General features: G+C 46.3%; 1 protein-coding gene across 1 annotated transcript in view; it reads left to right on the top strand.

The window, feature by feature from the left end:
* Positions 1 to 2,319: 2,319 nt before the first annotated feature.
* LOC119402373 (S-adenosylmethionine synthase) overlaps positions 2,320 to 20,758 on the top strand; it is a 34,389-nt gene continuing 15,950 nt past the window's right edge. The window contains exons 1-5 of the mRNA XM_037669508.2: positions 2,320 to 2,558; positions 11,271 to 11,348; positions 11,481 to 11,603; positions 13,091 to 13,203; positions 14,390 to 14,533. Of these exons, the coding sequence (XP_037525436.1) occupies positions 2,429 to 2,558; positions 11,271 to 11,348; positions 11,481 to 11,603; positions 13,091 to 13,203; positions 14,390 to 14,533 (588 nt within the window). The 5' untranslated portion in view covers positions 2,320 to 2,428. The remainder of the gene's footprint in view (positions 2,559 to 11,270; positions 11,349 to 11,480; positions 11,604 to 13,090; positions 13,204 to 14,389; positions 14,534 to 20,758) is intronic.

The following is a 20,758-nucleotide window of genomic DNA, read 5'->3' on the forward strand; positions in this document are numbered from 1 at the left end:
GTGCTGCACGATAACAACCACAATACTAGGCAGTATCCACGTCACTTATCGTACTAACAGAATGAATGCACTCATTCAAAGGGTCGCATTTTCTGCGAGTCGGTAATCTGCGCCTTCGTGCGAACCAAGTGCAGACAGAGAAGTATGTATGCGCACATACGGCGCTATTGTGTACCTGTTCCCCTGTCGTTATGCTTGTCTTTTGCTCTTAATGAGCACTGTTTCCGTTTAAACTGTAGACACATTGTACGACACGGCGTGCCGCTTAATGGGTACTACAAATAAGTCACATAAGCGCTCTGGATTCAACATAAAGATAGCTTCATTGGACACACGGTCAGCGCAGACTCCGGCACGGTTGAATGCCTGGGCATTAAAAAAAAATCACACGGTCCCTTTGCCTAAGACGACTCGAATGCGAAAGCCATCTTCTTTTTCTCCTCTGTCAATTTTATTGACCCCCCCCCTCTCCCCCGAAAGTTTTCTGTAACCAACGTGGTTTTGAACTGCCTCCGAGATTGGAGACACTGGAAGCTTTCTGCACCTCACGTAGTTCTGTAGTGCATCTAGGATCGGCGCACCTTTGACCGAGCGACGATGTCATCATGTGAAGTCACGTTGTGTGACGTCTTAGTGCCGTCATGATGACGTCACCACACACACACACACACAAGCATATATATATATATATATATATATATATATATATATATATATATATATATATATATATATATGTGTATATATATATATATATATATATATATATATATATATATATATATATATATATATATGTGTGTGTGTATATATATATATATATATATATATATATATATATATATATATATATATATATATATATATATATATATATATTTAGTGAAACCTCGGTGATACGATCACAGTTCATACGAATTTCGGGGTGATAAGAATTTTTAGTTGGTCCCGGCCAGCCCCATTGGCCTGCAATGTAATGGAGTACGGTTGTTGCGAACCGATTTTCACCCAGCGACGTTTGATACGAACGTACGCAACCGTCCAGATACGAAGAGGTGCTGTCCGCGCTGTCGCGGAAGACGCGCCAAGCACGTGCGAGCGCGGGAACGCAAGCGTGGGCAAGCGCGCCGCACCGCCAAATCGTCAGAATCACGGTGTTAGAAAAACACTTTTTTTACGGTCAGAATAAACCTTCAGAGCGCGAATCTTTGAGGCTTTTATGTGCCTCCGTGTGCCTTCGTGTTTAGATTACAGACGACATTAGCGCAATGCTTTTTTTTTCCGTAACGCGTCGACGCGGGCTCCTGTCGTTGTACTGTTTACACGTGCCTGCCTCGTGCATCATACATCCTATGAAAGCGAAAGAAAGCGATGACGATCTTGACGAAGGAGTCAGGCCTCACAACGTCAACATGCGCGACCGTTGAGGTCACGCTTGTGCGGGCACGGCCATAAATCTCCCAAAAAACATCCCCAACACCTCCGCGATAACAAAATCGTAACACAGGACCATCGTTCTGTAACTTTGTGGCCTTGATCCATCGTGTCAAAGCGCTTCTTTCGTTACTTTCGCTGCAGTACTCCGGTGTCATGCCAAAAAAAACATACTAAAATTTGGAAGGGGCTACTGCTGTCGCGGGTCACAACGCACCTGGTTCATTAATTAAATACCGGTATGATAATTAAATACTGCTAGTATGATTGTCGACATCTAAAAACTTAACTGGACAATCATTCAGGGTTCTTCCTGACGTTGCTGCGGCCCTGAAAAACAATAAATGAAAATGTACGCCAGCTTTCTTTTGTCGCATGCTAATTTTCCATGCTTTCTGGTGATACGAATTTCGGTTGATACGAATATTTTTGGTGGTCCCGTGAGATTCGTATCACCGAGGTTTCACTGTATATATATTTGTTCCCACTCGTAATGGAAGCTTTAGGAACTTTTTCCAACGCAAGCGATCACCAGGTAAGGAGGCCCCTAAAACAACGAAGAAAGCAGCCACTAAAACAGCGAACACACGGCGACGCCAATCGAAGGGGTTCATGTAGCTTCGGTGCGGCAGCCTCCGGTACCTTCGCGCGGCTTCGTTCACGGTGTGGGAACCGAAACCGGGGAGTGGGAGGGTCGGCGTCGGAGGCCAGTGAAATCGCTCAGGCGACCACAGAGCCCTCACCCCCGACAGCTTCGCGAAGGGTAGCCACTCGCTTGTATAGAGAAGGGAAAACACACGATAAGGCGCCCGGTCAGCGGACGGCATTGCAAGCGGAGGACCTGCGGCCACGTGATTACTCTCCGCTGAGATTAGTATAAAGCAAGCAAGGCGGGACGCTGAGCTCCAAATCAGTGTCGTCGCCGATAGTGTGCGACAAAGCGCTCGGAGCAAGCTCGTGTGGACGACCCCCCTCGATCAAGAAGACGTGCAGCATGGGCACCCTACAAGGATCCAACGGAGTCGGCGTCAACGGCGTCCGCCGCGTGGACGGACAACAGGAGATGCCCGGCGAAGAGGAGACTTTCCTCTTCACCTCCGAGTCGGTCGGTGAGGGGCACCCCGGTGAGTATGACCTTACAGGGGGAAAAAAACGCACGGAAAGCAAAGAAAAAGTAGGAGTACCTGTAGTAGTACCGCACTGTCACCGCACGTCTCCGTGGGGCCCTGACCTGGCCCAGGATATGTGCCGTGGAAGTTGCAGTGACTGAAGCGTTGGACGATGTCTTCGAAGCACGTCGTACTGCGCACTGGTCGCGGCCCACCCTTACTGTCACGCCCCCTACTGCTCTCCAGCCCGGGTTCGAGAAATTGGAAACCATGGTGCTAAACCTCGCAGAACCGAGTACAGCTTTGTTTTCTTTACTACTCGTGTATCAATAGATCTGAGGAGCTATCTGCATCTACATATCAAGGGCTTCAACGGCTGCACTAGTTTGGTTTAATAAAGTGAAGCGCCTAATCGATCCAAGTTTTGCTGTTCATCTTAAGTTAACAATTTCGGATGCTTTAGCTGAACAGTCTTTCGAATGATAGAAAATTGCCAGCAAATAGATGCAAGATTGAAGGCAAGTAAATTGCTGGCAAGTCGAAACTACCTTCATTAGCAGAGCACTTTCATTAGCTGCCACTAATAAGGTCGTTGAGACTTCCAAAGCGTTTCGTAAAGCAGGCATTTATCTCGCGGTGAGGCCTAAATATTTGTATTCTAAAGAATAATCGTCCGTTGTCCCCAAGAAAACCACTGTCTTGGGCAAATACCTTCGCTTTCGCTGCACTAATTGACAAAATAAACGGAACTACAGCGTTGTGCAACGGTGCCTGCTATATAACACCTCATGTATAGGCGTACTACATTTATAATGTACTGTGTATATAAAGTTTAGTAAAGAAAAAACCAAAATGAGCAACCGACCTGGGGGGCATCACGGGCCCTCGCACATGCTGTAATAAACGTCGAAGAGCGCAGAATACTTTAATTAAGCGATACATTGTATATAAACAATCTGAAAAACTCCGCGTGTTAATACCGCGAAACTACGCGTCACTTGCAGACGATCTACTGGTAAAAAAAAAAAAAAAACACGGAACTACGTGGCTGAGAAAGAGACTACACTATATACAGTTGATACAATCGCCGTGTAACAGATTGTCGAACATTTCATATGCAGTTGAAATATGGCATCATTTTAGGAAAACTAGGTTCGGCATCACTGCTTGTTAAGAGGCATTATAAGACAAGACAAGTAGGGATATTCGGTGCTTTTAACTTGTCCCTCAAGATACAGAGAAGTCCCAAAGAACGGTTAGCGTTTAACTGCAGCCTTGCTCTACGTGTATTTTTCTTTAGCTAAGGCGGATACTCTCACCCTGGCCATGCTCGTGCATCGGCCATGCTTCAACCATGTTCTCAGTATACCGTCACGAAACAGCAGTCATGCACCTGATGATTTAAGTAAATAGTAATTATAAGACAATAGGCCGGGCAGGACAAATCACACGGACGAAGCGACGATGAATACTTCAGCTGAGTATATGTGCACAATTATTGACGAACAGCACAAATACGTTCGGTTGTTAACGTGGACAAACGCTCTCGTGTCGATGCACTATGCCCAGCACTTAAAAAAAAAAGAAAAAAAAAAGCTACCTGATGTCATTCTCCTTACTTACTTCAATAATTCCGCTACTTTAAGGAGAAAACTCGAACGCAATATTAATCCCTTCATTGCTTTCACGCATGCATAGCCATCATGATAGCCTACTGCATCATAGCCTACTGACAGCCTACTGCGTACATAGCCTACTGCATCGAGAACTAAGATGTGGGGAGAGACAGTAACAGAGAAAGGAGATGGGATGAGGCTATGTCACCACATAATGTGCAGTGTGTCCCATGCACAATATGCATGCATGCAGTTATTACGAGCTCGCATGAAACGGACACTTGAAGACGTTGCGGACGTTATATGTCACCGTATTATGCCGCAGGCGCCGGACACGCTTTACAACACACATCTATTTCACCCGACGATCTCTAACATCGCCTTTGTTGCGAGCCGGTAGTTATCAACGTCTGGCGATGTACCCGCAATCCACTCCGAGAACGGTCGAGACTTCGAACAACAAACGACCGTCTGGAGGGCCTTCCGTTCAACAACATATCGAGCACACAAGCACTGAACGCTAGATACGGTCTTCGAAGTGTCCAAGAAGTAGCAGTCAGGGCTTTCTACGCCATTATGCATACGTGTACATTCTTTCAGTCTATTCCTTCCAGTACACAGTGTCCCTATCAGCGAGGTTTCACATGAGGAATGGGTTGGGAAAGTAGAAGAAAACAATAAATAAAGAAATACAAGCAATGAGAAGCGTCAGCGAGGTAAGGAAATGCTATTTCGATCACTGGCTGGCCTCCAGAGTTTCAGATAGTCAAGTGCATATTGGCGCGATTTCACTGAGCAAAAAAATCTCCGCAGTTCCGAGGAGTAAGCTGAGAATCGTGAATGTGTTATCTTATTCTTGATATGTTAGTAAGGTTTATAGGCCTACGTAACAGAATGAGTTTGCTTCGTTTGTATTCGCCCCGCTGCGCATCACCTTCCTCCTTCCACCCAGGCAGGGTAGCCAACCAGAGCTGCCTCTCTTTAATCACATTACCTTTCTGCATATAACCTTCCTCTCTTTACACCTCGTGATTGCTATAAGTCAACATGGCAAAGCTTAATTCACAGTTACTGCGTACGTAACTATCGCTGCTACGTCTGCCAGATGAACGCAAGCAATGTTCATCGCAGCAAAAGGCCTTCGTCACCTTGATGTAGTACATCAGGGGCAGCAGCAACCAGCTCCCGAATGTAGCGCGTTTCTTGGCAATATAATTTCCTTCCGGCTGCAGTGGAGACTGGCAAAATTTTGCTCAACGGGCCTCATGTGCATCGTCCCGATGTTGTAGCTATAAAGTCCTACCTTGCCGCGGTCAGCATCTGCCAAAGGAGAGCTAATTATTTCGCAGCTTTGTATTATCGCGAGTCGAATGACTACAATTTGAGAAGACTGTCTACTTGTGCCTTATGCCATAGGATGGTGTTATGCTAAGAACTCTTGTGCGTTGAAAAGCCCCAGCACCAGTGCAATCAATACACGTTAGGATCTTATGCACCAATGAACGTGTTGCATATTTTCTCATAATACCTAATGTTGATTTGACGGAAAGGTTCTCTAGTAGGTGAAATCGGGTAGCGCAGTGTACCCATTAATCTTAGAAATGCATTGATGTCGAGTTATATGGGACAAACGAACTGGAAGCGGTTTTTTCTTTAATGAAGTAGATTAGTTCTGGAACATAATTTCACAATAAACCATCGCACTTTTTTATTTTACAAAAAGGATAACATAAATTTTAGAAAAAAACGCCCATTTCTCGGGAATATATGTAACAGCTATAGACAACGCTTGATGCACGACGATATGCACGGATTATGCTGAACTCAAACCTTTTCGCAACTCTCGCGAAATTCGCCACACAGCCTTTCGCCTTGACTATGACAGTGGCGTGAATGGACAACATTGTGTATCGCCTGCACCTCAGTGTCGAGCTAACAAAGTAATATTCGCTCCTTACTAAATGACCTTCAGCTCAGCATGTGACACTTGTCGTTGTGGCGGGCAATCTCACCCCTTCTTTGAGTCTGTCCCCTCGATCGAGTAGAAAGACGATTGCTGTCGTTCCTGTACTTGACGGATTAGATAATCAGTCTTTCATAGGAAGGAGGTCCTACAGCAGTGTTCCCAATGGGCGTCTGCGTAACTGCGAGCTACAGGAATCCCAGAACCCTCGTCTGGTCGGCGAACCTGCGAGATAGGCCTGGATAGTACGGCGTGCCGCACATAGCTTGTGCACACAAAAGAGTTCTTCCTGCTTCGGCATTCTTTAGCAGAGAATAGGCCATATAATGTAGGAGACTGAGCTGAATGCGTACCGCAGCAACGAGTAGCGTGACGTCAGGGACGAGCTATTGAATCGCTAGACAGGACGTAGTTCAAGTAGAGGCTCTATAGAGTGACGTCGAAAGGTTGCGAAAGGAGCAAGTCTAACTTTTTGCTCGACACGATTTTGCGAAGGAACATGCTCATTCCGGAGGAACCGTTCCCTGAAAGTGAACTTGTGACGTTGTCAACGAGGAACAATTGGGACCAAAAAGAGACGAACTTGCAAAGCTCTGCAGTGAGTTATCTAATCGATATTTCCAGGTAGCGCCTTCTTTGCATCTGTGCAGTTTGCGAGATGACTGCGATAAGACGCTTTCGCTCAAGTGTGCAAGGCACATCTCGTGATGCTGATACGCTGAATGACTAAGTGGGGTACTTAAAAAGGGCTGGATGCTGTCTCGTGCTCTCGCCAGCAACGGCAAAAAAAAAAAAAACAAAAAAAAACAAAGAGCGACCTGCTACTTCGCCGGTATAACTGATATTCAAAAAATTGTGGCAGCTCCGCACTAGCGGTGCCGCCAAGCCTGAAAGATGAGCGAAGCTGGGTGGCCTCCCTTGTTTCGCTTTAGTTTTTCTTACTTTGTTCTCTTTCTCTCTGTTTCTTGTATCACCTTTTTGTATCTCTTTCTTGCTATTTCTTTCTTTCTATTTCTCGCTCTATCTTTATTTCTCTTTCTTCCTTCTCTCTCTCTCTGTTTCTTTCTATCTCTTTCTCTCGCTTTCTTTGTTTCTCTTTATTTCTCTCTTTCTTTTTCTGTTTTCCTCTCTGTTTATTTCTCTCTTTTTCGTGCGTTTCTGTCTATCTCTTTCTCTCTCTCTTTCTATGTCTTTCTATTTTGTATGCCTTCATTCTCTTTATTTTTGTCTGTTTTTCTCTTTCTCTCTATTGCTTTTGTTCTCTATGTCTCTCTATTTCCTCTTTCTCGCTCTTTCTCTCTCTCTTTCTTTCACGTGTTTCACGTGCTCCACTTCTCCGAGCAGAGTTTTCGTTTAACGCTCGCACCTGCTGTACTCGGTAGTGGGGCTTGCCCAATTCCTTAGGCGCACACCCACCTGTGGAGTTTTGCACGGCGGAGCACAACTTACCTATACCTTGAACAGCCTCGCTGTTTTAACAAAAATCAGCCATATTCCACTACGTGAAGGTGGATGGCCAGCGGCACAGAGGCGACACATAATTTTTACAAAAGGTTCAGAAAGGCACAGAATTTTTTAATTGACCTTCTTCAGAACGCCCCGCGGGCGTGCGGAGAGCTATGGGAAAAGTGTGTACGTCGAGTGAGCCGGAGCACAACTTACCTATACCTTGAACAGCCTCGCTGTTTTAACAAAAATCAGCCATATTCCACTACGTGAAGGTGGATGGCCAGCGGCACAGAGGCGACACATAATTTTTATAAAAGGTTCAGAAAGGCACAGAATTTTTTAATTGACCTTCTTCAGAACGCCCCGCGGGCGTGCGGAGAGCTATGGGAAAAGTGTGTACGTCGAGTGAGCCGGCTGTTCGGTCACCCGCTGATTGTTGACGCCGTGGGAGCACGAAACGAAAAGAACACGTCGCCGCTTGTTTACTATTTTTAAATCACAAATATTACGCATATCCGAATGTACCTGCATGTATATCCCTACGAATGAAATGTGAAATGAATAACGCAGTCAGTGTAGGTATTACCGAGCGGATGTAAATCGAATGCAGTTAAGCGATATGCAGTTGTCGCGTGCCGATACCGTCAAGACGCACTATCGTGAGCAGCATAAACTGGAACACCGAATTCATGTTTATTCAACGGTTACTTGATATGTACTGATATGAATGTGACGTATGGAATTGGTAGAAATACCTTTCCGCGTGAGCATTTGGTGCCATAAACGCTTTTGCGCTTGCCCACTGCGTTTCCGCTATATCTTTTAAAAGGTAATTTCAGTGTTCCAGTTCATATTGTTCACGACGTACATACCTATACGGTAGAGTCACCCGTGAGTCACGCGAAAACACAACCGGCGTTTGTAAAATCCAACACCTGCAATAAATGTCAACGAAGGGTGGTAAACGCGTATCGTTTGTTCCCTATACGGTGCGAGCGACGCGCGCGAATGTAACTTATTTTACTGAATGCCGACTACACCAACTATATACTCTGTCACGTACTCTTCAAATATCAGAACCTCACCGTGTGCTCGTCGACAGTGTCGATGGACGTTAGAGTCTTTTAGCCATGCCGGTTTACCGTACGGTAAGTATACAGAAATACCGCACCGTCGTGGTCGGAACCTGCGTTAACCACTATAATAATCTCATCACGTTAATGTACGCATCAAGCAGCTAAAACGTTTTCGGATCGTGGTACATTTAACATGGAACAGTACTGCCGTAGCTTATGCTCTAGCTACCCTATACAGTAGTGAAAACGGCACGGTATGACAAGCAAATAGCCTGTTGATTCCAAATGCATCCGCGAATTGCATAAACCATTCCTGGACTTCATCTAGGGAACCAAGATGTATCTTTTTTGTTTCTTTTTTTTTAATGCCGTAGATTACACTGGCGCCAAAAAATAAAAACATTGACGTTTCGGAGCCACTCAGCTGGTCCAAACGTGGCATACGGAAACGCTAGACAGATGGAAATCGTAGAGAGGCCGACGCAGTTAAACACAGAAGTTCATACTTATATATTAAGAGCGCTAGGACTACAGGGACAAGGAAGGGCACAACATGAGCGCTTACTCACAACTGAATGCTTTATTGCTTCAAAAGAAAATATATACCCAAACCCGAACCTCGCGTATTATACGCTCATGCGCACCGTAAGTCAAAGCAAAACACCGAACAAACATGCGCTCCCCTCCGACTATCTCCTCTCCTCGAGCAGTGTCACTTCAAGTTCTTTGGCAGATGTCCCTGTCGTCCCGGCGCTTTTAATATGTAAGTATGGACCAGTACCAACTAGCTTGCCTTTCCGTTTTGCTACAGAAGTCCATGATTGAATTGCGCTGTAATATGTTGTACCCTGGCCCAATTCGCTTGATCTCTGAAGTGCTCGCTCGGCGGGAATCGGAAAGTTTAAAGCGTGAGGCTCGCGCGCTCGTCGCGGCGGCTGCCGCGGCGTACACACTTTTCCCATGGGCGCTTGCTCGCCCGTTGGTGGCGCTCGTCTGCTTCGAAAAAGTCTATTTAGCTTGAGGCTCGTCCACTTCGGTTTGCCTGGGCCAGAAGTGTAGCGCGCCGGTTATTTGCGGTCCCCGTCAGCGTCCGTCCACGAACAGAAAAATACGTGACCTCCTCCGAGGAAGCGATAACGTCACGTAATGACGTCATCATGTGACGTCACAGATCACCAAAACTTACGACGCCATGATGCTGACACCATTTAATTATTTGTCAATTAGGTAATTTAATTCATTCGTTCATTTACTTACCTCTCTTCTGTTTATTTCTAGTGGACCAATGGTGAGTGGTGTATTTAGCCCAATTTCTGTGGCACGTACCTGCCTGTTGAGTATCGCCTAGTTATGTCACAGATTCGCTGTAAAACTTCACAAGTACAAACTAACGAAAAGGTAAAACATGCGTGCACTTTCCTGCCTTGTCCACCGTTTTCCATCGACCACAAAAGTAGGTTGGGCTCAGGCCCGTAGCCAGGAATTTTTTTCGGGGGAGGAGGGGGGGGGGGGGGAGGCACTTCCTGAAAACCTTGACTATTGGAGAAAAACAGTTATTTTTTATTTTTGGTAAAAACACGTACTTCACCAAAATTTCGGGGGGGGGGGGCTACGGGCCTGGTTGGGCTATCCGGTGCACGTCTTCCTGGTTGGTCTCTATGGGGTTTAACGTCCCAAAGCGACTAAGGTTATGAGAGACGCCGTAGCAGAGGGCTCCGTATGATTTCGACCATCATTTCGACATTTATTTCACACTGCTCTATACTTACAGCTGGCATCTCCTTTCTTTCCTTGACATACACGTCACCTTGTATCTGCAAATAGTAGTTCCGCGTCGACGTCTCGCACAGTGTAATCGCATGAACTTATACAATCATTAATCTATGCCGAGTGTTTGCATTTCGGCATAGTTTAATTACTACGCATGGTGTAATTCATAAATACAAATATTGTATAACAAGAAAAAAAATTATGCCTGTGCGATGCACATTGCATCGGATAACCCGCTGCAATGGATGAATAAGAAGACAATAGTATACTCACCTAACCAGGCCACGGTATTTATTCAACCGCTTTAATTCACACAGATTCCAATATATACTCTGCATCATTATAGTTTTCGCGCATCATTTGCCTATTTGCATACGATAAAAGCTTTAATTAAAATAATCCCAGGTAGCCTTAAGTGACGTTGAGTACAGAAAGTGCGTTGGATCTACCGCATTCATCATTATTATCTTCGCATATTTTTATAAAATGATGCGAGTTATTTAGTTTAAATGGGCATTACCGCATGGTGTCGCATTTTTGGCAGATCAATAGTGATATATCTCAGAAATGTGTTACTAGCTCAATACACGCTCAAAAGTGTTATTCATCCACTGTAGCGTTTACCCCATCGCGCAAGACGCGAACGCCAACTTCTCTTGTTAGTCTATAGGCAGAGTAAGCAACTATTGAGTCTCTAATATTTAAAGAATAATTGAGATTCTTGCAGAAACGTCAACTGCATCAGTCAAGTTCATTTTTTTTTCTTTTTGAGCGAGTTTCCGGTTTCAGCTGTAAACTAAAATGAAAACAATTACTCAGTTTTCGGTCTTCTTTCTTGTGACTTTACGCGCAGACAAAATGTGCGACCTCATCAGTGACGCAGTACTGGATGCATACCTGGCCAAGGACCCAGACGCAAAGGTGGCATGCGGTACGTGCGCATTTTATATTGCAAGTGACTTTCTATCTGGCTGGCTATCAAAGTAGAGATAAATCTGAATAATAACAAAGCGAATATTACGGAGCAGAATAACGTAACAGTGGTCTCTCTTCGCCTCTACAGAGTCGGTTGCTAAAACAGGCATGATCCTCCTTGCCGGTGAGATCAGCTCTATTCACACGATCGACTACCAGAGGGTCGTCCGGGATACCATCAAGCACATCGGATACGACGATTCCTCCAAAGGTGCGTTTTCTATTGTGCCCTGGCTGAACCTAGCATGAAACATTAAAGCTATAGAAAACTACATGGGGACACGACCGAGTGAACGACATGATGCTTCCGCGTGGACATTCAAGAGGGAGGTGTCACAATTCCTCCCGGGGTTTTTAAGTGATGCAGGCTTAGCGTAGGGTTGGTAATGATCGGTAGACTGATATCAGGCTGTTCTGTATAGGAGGGTGGGCGGCGTGGGATGGCACACAGGGTGCGGGCTTGCGTCCTGTTCCGCGCCGCCGAACGCATATTTTGGTTCGCCTATCTAAGGCTGCGCTTCGAATGGTGACAAAGCATCGTGAAATTTCTTAAAGTGAGACGCCCAGGCAGGACAACTGTTTGCATATACTGTATATCTTGTAAAGCAACATTCGCTGCAGCCAACAGCGTCGTCCTCTTCCTTTCAAGTGTTCGCGTAAATTATTTAATTTGCTCAGATTTTATGGCTCAAGGGCATGCAGCTTGATCAAAAAGCGCTGTACTTCACATGAACACCAGATCACTGTACAAGAAGCGTAAAATACTTGTTTCCCAGTCTGATATGGCGCAGCACTTCAGTAATATCTACTTCTTCGTTTACCTTCGGACAGAAATATCTGGTTGAAGAAAAATTACTACAGCATTACTTCGTAAAACTGTTAACCCTTAAAGACTATGCCTAAGTGGCTACGAGCATAAAAGATACGAAAACTGCTGTCTCCTAACACCATCGTTTATTTGTGAATCTTTTTGTCGGACAGTTGCAGGTTGATTTACTCTCAGAAAATGCAGCCACATGAGCATCAGCGCTCAAGTGCGCGTCGTACGTTAGTGAAGTGACGTAATTGTGCCATTAGCCTCATTAGTGCTGGCGTGTGCACGCTTCTTCTGAAAATCACCGATGAATCGTGTGGCACGAAGCATCATGAAAGAAGGTGTACTACAAGGCGTGCAAACATGGGCACAGGAGGAAAGAACCATATGGTTCTGTCCTCTTGTTGTCTGCAGACGACAGAAAAGCACCGACTATTGCATGATGAATTATGACAAACTAGCTCAACTGTCTGCCATTTTGGCGCGAAGTGCTTGTACAAACAGTGATCAAGCATCATTTACACATTTAATATTCATGCCAGTTTTTCTGTTTGCCATCACTACGGCAATCAAAGGGGTACGACAAAAAAATACGTTTGATCGCAGTACATCATTACAGAGATAAATAACCTTTAATTGCGCGGCAGCCGACACGACTATGTAAAATGTTCCATTGATGAAGTGACTGTGTCATTGGACCGTGTCTTCTAAGCAGTACAACGTGTCGTAGGCCATGCCTGTTCTTTGCGAAATACTACGTAAATCCTTCCTGTAGCACAGTGAGGTTTCAACGAACAATACGAGGCTTTCTAGAAATGCGTAGCGCAGAAACAAATCGCAAAATAAAAATAGAAGCCGTGTGAGATAGTGGTCTTCTCGCGCAGGTTTTGATTACAAGACATGCAACGTAGTCGTCACGATCGAACAGCAGACGCAAGAAATCGCCAAGGGCGTTCATCACAACCGCGAAGAAGACGACCTTGGTGCAGGCGACCAGGTAAGCGCGGACAGTTGAGAACACCACCACAAAGTCTGCTCTTTGTAAACACCGGAGGCGACGATGCCAGCACATGTTTACCAGATGGCACGGCGCGTGTTCTGCGTATGCCGTATTAGTGCATCGCGAATGGAGGCTATACATAAACATATTCGGTTTCTAATGCTCGAAAGTTCCACCTACTTTCGTTACCTCTTTTAGAGGACGTAATTTATATGAAAGCTTAGCGGACAAACACATGAAATGTACGTCTGTAGAAATAAACTATAAAACTAAGCGTAATCAACACACGTAACAACGAATTACCTTTCTTCCGAAACTTTCTTAATGTAATCACGGAGAAAGCATTTTCAGTGCCCCCTGCAAATCTGCTTTGATGGGTGGTTACTGAACAGTTAAGGTTTGATTTTTTACCGTAGTTTCTTCGTGTAAAATTAGCTGATAATCCCCCCCCCCCTTCTTTTATTCAGGATTTGAAGTTTTTGATCGTTCGAAGATGTCGTTGTCTCCCACACAAGAATGTAATACAATTCGGAATAAAAATGGTAGAATTTATTGATGTTCCTGCCAACTGATGTAACAGGCTGGTAGCCTGGTAAGCATCAGCATAAGATCAACGCTCAAAAATGTGGTATGAAGTTGGACATGGGACTGAAACCGTCGGAAGCAGACACCAAGAATTTTTGTATTTGTGTTGCTATTTGTATTGCTGAACCGAATACTAATAGAGCGCGAATAAGTGTTGTTAATTGACCGAAATATTATGTATACCTCTTATTTACAAAATTTCAAACACAACTTATTGCAGCCACGACCGCAGGTAGCCAAAGTACGCATTTACTGTAATTTACACCTCACTAAGGAAGATAGCTGTAAATAGTATGTTGGTGACGTCTGTATGCATAATTACATCAAAGGGACTTATAATGCTACCAATGTCACTATCATATATTACGAGCAGAGATGGTCCCAAAATAGTGCACTGTCGTATTCCATATATTGCTGCCCGACCCCTCTGTCCGTTGTGCGTGCGTGTGTTAGTATGCTCACACAAATGGCAAATTTTCGGGGCGGGGGACTTGACTCCCTCCAACCTAGGCCGCCCTCTGACTAAACCTTTGACAAAAACGCTACCTACGGTGTGATAGATGTCAGGTGTACGAACGACGCCTTTAATTTCATGCAGGGCTTGATGTTCGGCTACGCTACTGACGAGACCCCCGAATGTATGCCGCTCACCGTCGTGTTGGCCCACAAGCTGAACGAACGGCTCGCCGAGCTTCGAAGGAACGGCACCTTCTGGTGGGCAAGACCCGATTCCAAGTCTCAGGTGAGTCCAGGAAGCAGGAGCTAAAAGAGTTTCTGACAATACGTAGTACAATAAAAGCTAACGCCCAACGCAAACGCAGAAAACCGGACCCACGGTCCAAACGGGCCGAGTTAACCCATATATGCCCAAACTAAAAAAAAAATGACAAAACAAATATTTTATTTACAAAAAGTTTACTTCTACCCTAAAAAAAAAAAGCACGAGTTCTTTATTTAATGCCAGGTAAGCGCAACACTGATTTTCAAGCCGTCCTATACATATAGGGCACTGGGCATTAGGGGTGCTTTGTGCGGGTGTGGTAAGCCTTGAAACATTTCACGTGCACACCGACATTGCACTTCTTCCTCTCCATGAGGTCTTTCACACAAAGCGCGCGTTTGCCCGGAGAAAGCGGTAGGCACATGACAGCATGAAAAGCAAGCAATGCCTAGTAGAGGTGTGCACGGGCTCCGGGTAGCCCGAAAGCCCGAGCTTGACCCGGCCCGCGGGCCGGGCTCGGGCAGGCCGACGTATTTTCACCTCGGGCCCGGGCCGGGCTCGGGCTACTTGGAGTTTTATCGGGCCGGGCTCGGGCCCGGCGCAAAGCTCGACTCAAACCCGAAATATAGAGAATGAGCGGGAATTGTTTTCCAGCACGCATACAGCGCCTTTTCCGCGACCGCCCTTTACCGCTTTTCCTTTCCATTCGCTACTTTAAACAAAAGGGGAGCAGGTAAAGCACTGCTTCTGTTGCATTCCGACAAACAGAGAAGTAACACCACCTCAGCTAGTGACGGCGCCACGTGACTGTTCGCGTTAGATTTAAGGCCAAATTTCATATGAGTGAAAATGCACGCGACAGCGACGAGCGACCCGACGTAGATCGCCTTCGTGCAAGCTGACGTTTGGATGGACATACCCCATACACGTGACGGCTTTGGCGAGCGAACTCCATTGTTGCTGGCATGAGGCCGTCCACTTGTATAGCAAAAGTACCGCGCTGTCGCAGGTATACAATGCAAATAAAAAAGTCGCAGAAGTTCGCTAAGAAATGCTTCGCATTTAATATTTGTTGCATGTTGGTACGTAAAACGTTTACCGTTGTCTCACAGTATTTTTTATATGCACGTGCACAATTATTGAGTAATTTGTTGGCGTACAGCTGATGTGCTTAGTACGTCGCTGATGTACAGTGGCGGTCAAAATTTTGCGGACCACGGGAGCGCGTGGCAGACAGCACTGAGGCGCCTTCTCACGGCTGCTTGAGAAGCTCTAGAGCGCGCACTGCGCACGCGCATCCTTGTTTACCTGCCGGCCTGATCGTTCGCTCGCTTCAAGTGCGCGCGCACCAGAACGCCAGAGAAAGTGCAAGGTGTCGCTGCTGCAGTCACCGCGGAAGCCCCGAGCGATTTGCCTAAAAGAAAACTTTTCTACTTGGCGAAAACTTCGTCCTGGTCTGGAGAAATTTTTCGTCAGCTTTTAAGATTTTTCTTCTTCATTTTTTAACCCATGTGGGTTTTTCTTGTAGGTTTGTGCTACAAAGCGGTCGATGCCAAGTTTTTTTTTTTTCTTCTATAGCGCATATCAACGGGCGCATGATAGTTGCACCGAGCACCACAAAAAAAAAAAAAAAGAAAAAATTGCAGCATGCATGAGTTCCGCGAATCGAAGCTGCTTATATGTCTTATCACACATGTCGATTTGAGACAAACTGACGCAAAGCGTATTTTCCACGCTGCGAAGCGTCTGGGAACAAAGCGCAGAGTGCAGCGCGCACCGAGCACTGCCAGTACAAGTTACATATTTTCGTCACGATATCACCGCTCGGTGCTTCCGCGGCGACTGCAGAAGCGGCACCTTCCGATTTCTCTGGCTTTCCGGCGCGCGCGCACTTGAAGCGAGCGAACGAGCAGGCCGGCAGGTAAACAAGGATGCCCGTGCGCAGTGCGCGCTCTAGAGCTTCGCAAGCAGCCGTGAGAAGGCGCCTCGGTGCTGTCTGCCATGCGCTCCCGTGGTCCGCGAAATTTTGACCGCCACTGTACATCCGGTTCGGGTGTTTTGTGACTGCAGCGAACCTTCAAAATGCCGGGCAGGGCCGGGCCGGGCCCGGGATTGTGTTTTCGTACGTTGGACCGGGCCGGGCGGGCTCGCAGCCCTTTGCCGTCGGGCTCGGGTGGGCCTTCGACAAAGTCAGCGGGCCCGGGCCGGGCTCGGGCTCGGAAATACGGCCCGTGCACAGCTTTAATGCCTAGGCTTGCACATGTTGAGAATGAGGCCTGCTTGATGTGTTGTAGATGGCGCTAGTCAACAGCTTAAGAAATAGCGATTTTAGAGTGCATCAAAGAAGCGTCCTATATGTAGGACACTGAGCATATACGGGTTAATGGAAGAACGTGTAATGACGGGCTTGTTGGTGTATACAGTTTACATACTACACATGCAGTGCACAAGCTCAAAATAAAGGGGAGCCGCGAAAGGACAGGACAGGGTGCAAGCTTGAAACTAGCATGCAGTTTCTCAGAAGCTGGGCTTCTTATTAGGGATGGTCGATTAAATTTTTTCATCGATTAATCGTTAATCGATTTAGCCTTTAATCGATTAATTGCTTTCGGTGGAATGTTTTAATCGATTAATCGATTAATCGTCCTCCCTCATAGGTGCTTTAAAACCGATATCTCTTCGTTTGAGATCGCTGACCGTTTGAGATCGCGTTCGATCGCTTCGCTGACGATCGAAAATTCCCACTTTCGAAAGTGTCGACGACAGGCCCCTTGTGTCCAGTGTGCGAAAATTCCCACTTTCGCACACTGGACACAAGGGTCCCGACGTCGTTGGTTGACGTCGTGGATTGAAGCATCTTTGGCCATCATCCCTGGACTATTCGGCAGCAGGTCATATTTTCTCGAAGCCTGCCTACTCGAGCTCATCGAAACCGGAGGCGCGTTCGGGGACCACACTGGTTGGAAAGTCGCAGCTGAAACATGCAGTGTGGCGGAGGGTGAGGAAATCCCGAGAAAAGGTAACAGAGAGACGAGGATGAAGAGGAATTAAATAAGACGCTCGCTCTCGTAAGCACGGCATCTTTTCTCGGTTTCTCGGTTAGATATTGTTGAAGCCCTACATAATACTATAACTGCGGACTGACGTGATCTCTTCCTTGAGGTCACCCATGCAGAAGGAAGGAAGGAACACAAAAGGGAGAAGGCAGGGAGGTTAACCAGACAGCTGTCCGGCTGGCTACCCTACGCCGGGGGAAAGGGAAGGGGAGCGGAAAGATGGGAGAGACAAAGAGAGAGAGGGAGGAGCAAGAAGAAAAATGAAAGGAAATGATCGATAAATGCGCTGACACATATGTGGCGGTGGCACTGTACAGCAGTCATAGGCGTTCACAAAGGCCGTAGTCCTTAAGAAGCACAAAAGTGCTTTAACTGCCTTGTGAGCCGCCGAGCGATGGGGACTGTGCTCCAGCAGCATCTGCACGGAGAGCGGCCGATCATCCAATTGTCGCATCGCATCAGAAAGAGTTCGTCTTTCAGAGGCAAATCGAGGGCAGCGGCATAGCAGATGATCGATGTCTTCCTCAGTACTGCAGACCTCGCATGCCGCACTGTCGGTCACTTCAATTAATGTTGTGTATGCCTTCATGAAGGCAACTCCTAACTAAAGCCGAAAAGCCAATAAAGAAACGAAGCTTCACGTCGAAGAAGTCCGGATGGAGGTCGGAATTCCAGCGTAGGGTTTATTTAATTGGTGGAGTCTTGTACGTCTTATACTTGGCATTTTCCACTCCGCCAAACAGAGGCAGCTTCGTCACCCATGCAGAGATTACACAGAAACATACTGGCCTCAAACAGAAGGAAAGCAGATGATTTTTCAAGGGCTCGTTTTATCTTTGTTAGACACAATATTAATGAGAACTAACAGACAATAACGCCAAGGAAAGTACAGGGGGTGTTATCTGTAGTATTTAGAATATAAATGTGAAGAAAGTAAAGTGGACGAAAAGATGACTTGCCGCCGGCAGGGACCGAACCTGCGACCTTCGAATAACGCGTCCGATGCTCTACCACTGAGCTACGGCGGCGGTCACCCTCCCGTCCACTTTCCGGGGTATATATGTTGATTTAAACCTAGGAGTGTTAGTCAGCGCCAATCGCAGCCATGGCGGCGAGTGTGGAACACTCTTTTTTGCCTGTTGGCGTCACGTAGCACGTGATATTTTTACGAGCTGGCAGCTGACCAATAATCCCTCGCATACTACCTGAAGGCATTAAGTCTGCCAGGACGAGACCCTCGCTATGAATGAAGGAAAGCAGATGATTTTTCAAGGGCTCGTTTTATCTTTGTTAGACACAATATTAATGAGAACTAACAGACAATAACGCCAAGGAAAGTACAGGGGGTGTTATCTGTAGTATTTAGAATATAAATGTGAAGAAAGTAAAGTGGACGAAAAGATGACTTGCCGCCGGCAGGGACCGAACCTGCGACCTTCGAATAACGCGTCCGATGCTCTACCACTGAGCTACGGCGGCGGTCACCCTCCCGTCCACTTTCTGGGGTATATATGTTGATTTAAACCTAGGAGTGTTAGTCAGCGCCAATCGCAGCCATGGCGGCGAGTGTGGAACACTCTTTTTTGCCTGTTGGCGTCACGTAGCACGTGATATTTTTACGAGCTGGCAGCTGACCAATAATCCCTCGCATACTACCTGAAGGCATTAAGTCTGCCAGGACGAGACCCTCGCTATGAATGAAGGAAAGCAGATGATTTTTCAAGGGCTCGTTTTATCTTTGTTAGACACAATATTAATGAGAACTAACAGACAATAACGCCAAGGAAAGTACAGGGGGTGTTATCTGTAGTATTTAGAATATAAATGTGAAGAAAGTAAAGTGGACGAAAAGATGACTTGCCGCCGGCAGGGACCGAACCTGCGACCTTCGAATAACGCGTCCGATGCTCTACCACTGAGCTACGGCGGCGGTCACCCTCCCGTCCACTTTCTGGGGTATATATGTTGATTTAAACCTAGGAGTGTTAGTCAGCGCCAATCGCAGCCATGGCGGCGAGTGTGGAACACTCTTTTTGCCTGTTGGCGTCACGTAGCACGTGATATTTTTACGAGCTGGCAGCTGACCAATAATCCCTCGCATACTACCTGAAGGCATTAAGTCTGCCAGGACGAGACCCTCGCTATGAATGAAGGAAAGCAGATGATTTTTCAAGGGCTCGTTTTATCTTTGTTAGACACAATATTAATGAGAACTAACAGACAATAACGCCAAGGAAAGTACAGGGGGTGTTATCTGTAGTATTTAGAATATAAATGTGAAGAAAGTAAAGTGGACGAAAAGATGACTTGCCGCCGGCAGGGACCGAACCTGCGACCTTCGAATAACGCGTCCGATGCTCTACCACTGAGCTACGGCGGCGGTCACCCTCCCGTCCACTTTCTGGGGTATATATGTTGATTTAAACCTAGGAGTGTTAGTCAGCGCCAATCGCAGCCATGGCGGCGAGTGTGGAACACTCTTTTTTGCCTGTTGGCGTCACGTAGCACGTGATATTTTTACGAGCTGGCAGCTGACCAATAATCCCTCGCATACTACCTGAAGGCATTAAGTCTGCCAGGACGAGACCCTCGCTATGAATGAAGGAAAGCAGATGATTTTTCAAGGGCTCGTTTTATCTTTGTTAGACACAATATTAATGAGAACTAACAGACAATAACGCCAAGGAAAGTACAGGGGGTGTTATCTGTAGTATTTAGAATATAAATGTGAAGAAAGTAAAGTGGACGAAAAGATGACTTGCCGCCGGCAGGGACCGAACCTGCGACCTTCGAATAACGCGTCCGATGCTCTACCACTGAGCTACGGCGGCGGTCACCCTCCCGTCCACTTTCTGGGGTATATATGTTGATTTAAACCTAGGAGTGTTAGTCAGCGCCAATCGCAGCCATGGCGGCGAGTGTGGAACACTCTTTTTTGCCTGTTGGCGTCACGTAGCACGTGATATTTTTACGAGCTGGCAGCTGACCAATAATCCCTCGCATACTACCTGAAGGCATTAAGTCTGCCAGGACGAGACCCTCGCTATGAATGAAGGAAAGCAGATGATTTTTCAAGGGCTCGTTTTATCTTTGTCATCTTTTCGTCCACTTTACTTTCTTCACATTTATATTCTAAATACTACAGATAACACCCCCTGTACTTTCCTTGGCGTTATTGTCTGTTAGTTCT

The sequence above is a fragment of the Rhipicephalus sanguineus genome, chromosome 1 (genome assembly GCF_013339695.2).
Source record: "Rhipicephalus sanguineus isolate Rsan-2018 chromosome 1, BIME_Rsan_1.4, whole genome shotgun sequence".
NCBI lineage: Eukaryota > Metazoa > Arthropoda > Arachnida > Ixodida > Ixodidae > Rhipicephalus > Rhipicephalus sanguineus.